Below are 3,007 nucleotides of genomic sequence, written 5' to 3' on the forward strand. Positions count from 1 at the left end.
CACAGCTAAACCCTAAACCCTAAACCCTGAACCCTAGATTAAGCAAATGTAAACCCCAGAGAGATTGCAGCAAGTGGTATATTAACGCCAATACTATAAAAAACACACAAACCCTAAACCCTAAACCCTAAACCCTTTCGTCTAGACCCTAAACCCTAAACCCTTAACCCTTAACCCTTAACCCTAAACCCTAAACCCTCAAAAGAAAAAAATGTATAGAAGCAATATTCAATGATAGACACTAAAATAATATAATAATATACAAAAAAATAAACAAATAAATAACAAATAAATAATAAATAATAAATAATAAATAAATAAAAATAAAAAATAAAAAATAATAAACAATAAATAAATAAATAAATAAATAAAATAAAAAGTAATAAACGATAAACAATAATCAATCACCCCTATACACTAAACAAGAAACCCCAAACCCTAAACCCTAAACCCTAAACCCTAAACCCTAAACCCTAAACCCTAAACCCTATATACCTCCTTGTGGTGGTAAGAATTTGTTTGTTTGTATTTGCTGCTGCAGCAGCTGCAGGTTTATTTGTTTATGTAGGGGTCCTGCTGCTGCTTCTAAGACAACATAAACTTCTCTTCTTCCTGCTGCTGCTGCTGCTGCTGCTGCTGCTGCTGCTGCTGCTGCTGCTGCTGCTGCTGCTGCAGCAGCAGCAGTTTCATCCTCTGTCTTCATCATAACATAACCACCCCCACCCCTGCTGCTGCTGCTGCTGCTGCTGCTGCTGCTGCTGCTGCTGCTGCTCCAGCAAACTGCTGTTCCCTCGTGCTGCACTTCTATTGCTTTTATGCCGATGAGGCCGCAGCATCTATTCTGCTGCCACTCCAGCAGCTGCTGCAGCAGCTGCTGCTGCTGCTGCCAGAGGGGGCTGTTGACAGCAGCAGGCTGCAGCAGCAAATGTTTCACTACTACTTTCTCTCTCTTTCCTGCTGCTGCTACATATGTTCCCGGGTGTACATGCACCTGCAGCACGCCTGACCTTCTGCTGCTGTTGCTGCTGCTGCTGCTGCAGCCTAAATACTCTACGTTTATCTTCTCAAGGCGCCGCGCCCTCATGCCCCCCAACTCCACCTGCTGCTGCTGCTGCTGCTGCTGCTGCTGCTGCTGCTGCTGGGGATGAGCTGCAGCAGCAGCAGACAACGAGAGAGGGGCCTGAGATGCATGCACTAAAGAAAGAGGAGCTTCTACTTCCTGCAGCTGCTGCTGCTGCTGCTGCTGTTGCTGCTGCNTGCATGCACTAAAGAAAGAGGAGCTTCTACTTCCTGCAGCTGCTGCTGCTGCTGCTGCTGTTGCTGCTGCTGTTGCTGCTGCATCTGCTGCTGCAGCATCTGCTGCTGCTGCTGCTGCTGCTGCTGCATTTGCTGCTGCTGCAGCAAAGCCTGCTGCAGCAAGACAGGTCTGTCTTCTCTCCGCAGCGGAGCAGCAGCAGCACCCAGGTGTGGTATTGCTTCTTGGTTTGCTGCTACGTGCTGCTGCTGCTGCTGCTGCTGCTGCTGCTGGCCTGAACGCTGCAGCAGCTCGAAAGCCAGCTGCAGCACCAGCTGATCTTCGTTACACATATTTGCTGCTTGGGGCTGTTGCTGCTGCTGCTGTTGCTGCTGTTGTTGCTGCTGCTGCAGCAGCTGCTGCAGCTGTTGCAGCTGCATGGGATCTGCAGTCTGCTGCAGATTATGCAGCTGCTGCAAGTGCTGCTGCTGCTGCTGCTGCTGCTGCTGCCGCATTTGCTGCAGCTGCAGCTTCACCTGCTGCTGCTGCTGCTGCTGCTGCGGGAATATATGGGGGTGCTGCTGCAGATATTGCTGCTGCAGCTGCTGAAGGTGTTGCTGCTGCTGCTGGTGGTGCTGCTCGTGGATGCGCTGCTGCTGCAGCTGATGCTGCTGCTGCTGCTGCAGGTGCAGCTGGTGTTGCATGTGCTGCTGCTGCAGAGCGGGTAGCAGCTGCTGCTGCTGCAGCTGTTGCTGCTGCAGCAAATGCTCTTGCTCTGGCTGCTGTATGTTCTGGCGGTGCAGCTGCTGCTGCCGCAGGTGTTGCTGCTGCAGCTGGTGCTGCTGCTGTTGCTGCTGCTGCAGGTGCTGCTGCTGCAGCAAATGTTGCTGCTGCTGCAGCTCTATCAAACGCTGCCGCAGCAGCTGCTGCTGCTCATTCATACTCTTGTCTTCTCGTTTGCCTGCTGCTGCAGCGTCGCTCATGCCTGAGCTTAGCTGCTGCAGCAGCAGCAGTTGCTGCTGCTGCTGCTGCTGCAGCAGCTGCTGCTGCGATCCTGGTGCTGCAGCAGCTAACTGTGCGTCGTTGGTTTTGCTTAGTTTGTGCTGCTGCTGCATTTGCTGCTGCTGCATCTGCTGCTGCAGGTGTTGGAGAAACTGGCGTTGCTGCAGTTGCTGCTGCTGCAGTTGCTGCTGCTGCAGCTGTTGCTGCTGCACAGCAGCAGCAACTGCAGCAGCAGCAGATTGCTTCCTATCGTGTGCTTCTTGCTGCGCTTCTGACGAGCTGCGTTTTTGTTTTCCTTTGCCTGAGCCCCCTCTTCTTCCTGCTTTCTTTGTGCTGCCTCTCTGCTGCTGCTGCTGCTGCTGCTGCTGTTGCTGCTGCTGCGGCTGAGGCTGCTGCTGCTGCTGTAGATGCTGCAGTTGGTGCTGCTGCTCCTGGAGCGGCTGCTGCTGCGTTTGTGCCGGTTGTTTTGGCTGCTGCTGCTGCGCTTCGTGTTGCTGCTGCTGCTGCTGCGGCTGCTGCTGCTGTTGCTGCTGCTGCTGCTGCTGCTGCTGCTGGGGCTGCTGCTGCTGTGTCAGTTGCTTCGTTTTCTGTTGGTTATGTTGTGGTTGTTCCTGTTGCTGCTGTGGTTTCTGTTGCTGTTGCTGCTGCTGTGGTTGCTGTTGCTGCTGCTGCTGCTGCTGTTGCTGCTGCTGCTGCTGCTTCCTCTCTTGCTGTGCTGCTGGGGCAGCTGTCTTTTTGTTTTTTTCTTTGAGGCTTTCCGTTTTTGTTTGC

The 3,007-nt window shown here is 52.6% G+C and overlaps 1 protein-coding gene across 1 annotated transcript in view; it reads right to left on the bottom strand.

Annotated features, from left to right (window-relative positions):
• Positions 1-487: 487 nt before the first annotated feature.
• The window catches only part of EMH_0024860 (uncharacterized protein), a gene marked incomplete at both ends in the record, with an annotated part of 5,246 nt that continues 2,726 nt past the window's right edge, over positions 488-3,007 (bottom strand). Inside the window, 2 exons of the mRNA XM_013502355.1 lie at positions 488-1,180; positions 1,288-2,951. Of these exons, the coding sequence (XP_013357809.1) occupies positions 488-1,180; positions 1,288-2,951 (2,357 nt within the window). The remainder of the gene's footprint in view (positions 1,181-1,287; positions 2,952-3,007) is intronic.

The sequence above is a fragment of the Eimeria mitis genome, genomic scaffold (assembly GCF_000499745.2).
Source record: "Eimeria mitis Houghton genomic scaffold, Emh_scaff894, whole genome shotgun sequence".
In the NCBI taxonomy this organism is placed as follows: Eukaryota; Apicomplexa; class Conoidasida; order Eucoccidiorida; family Eimeriidae; genus Eimeria; species Eimeria mitis.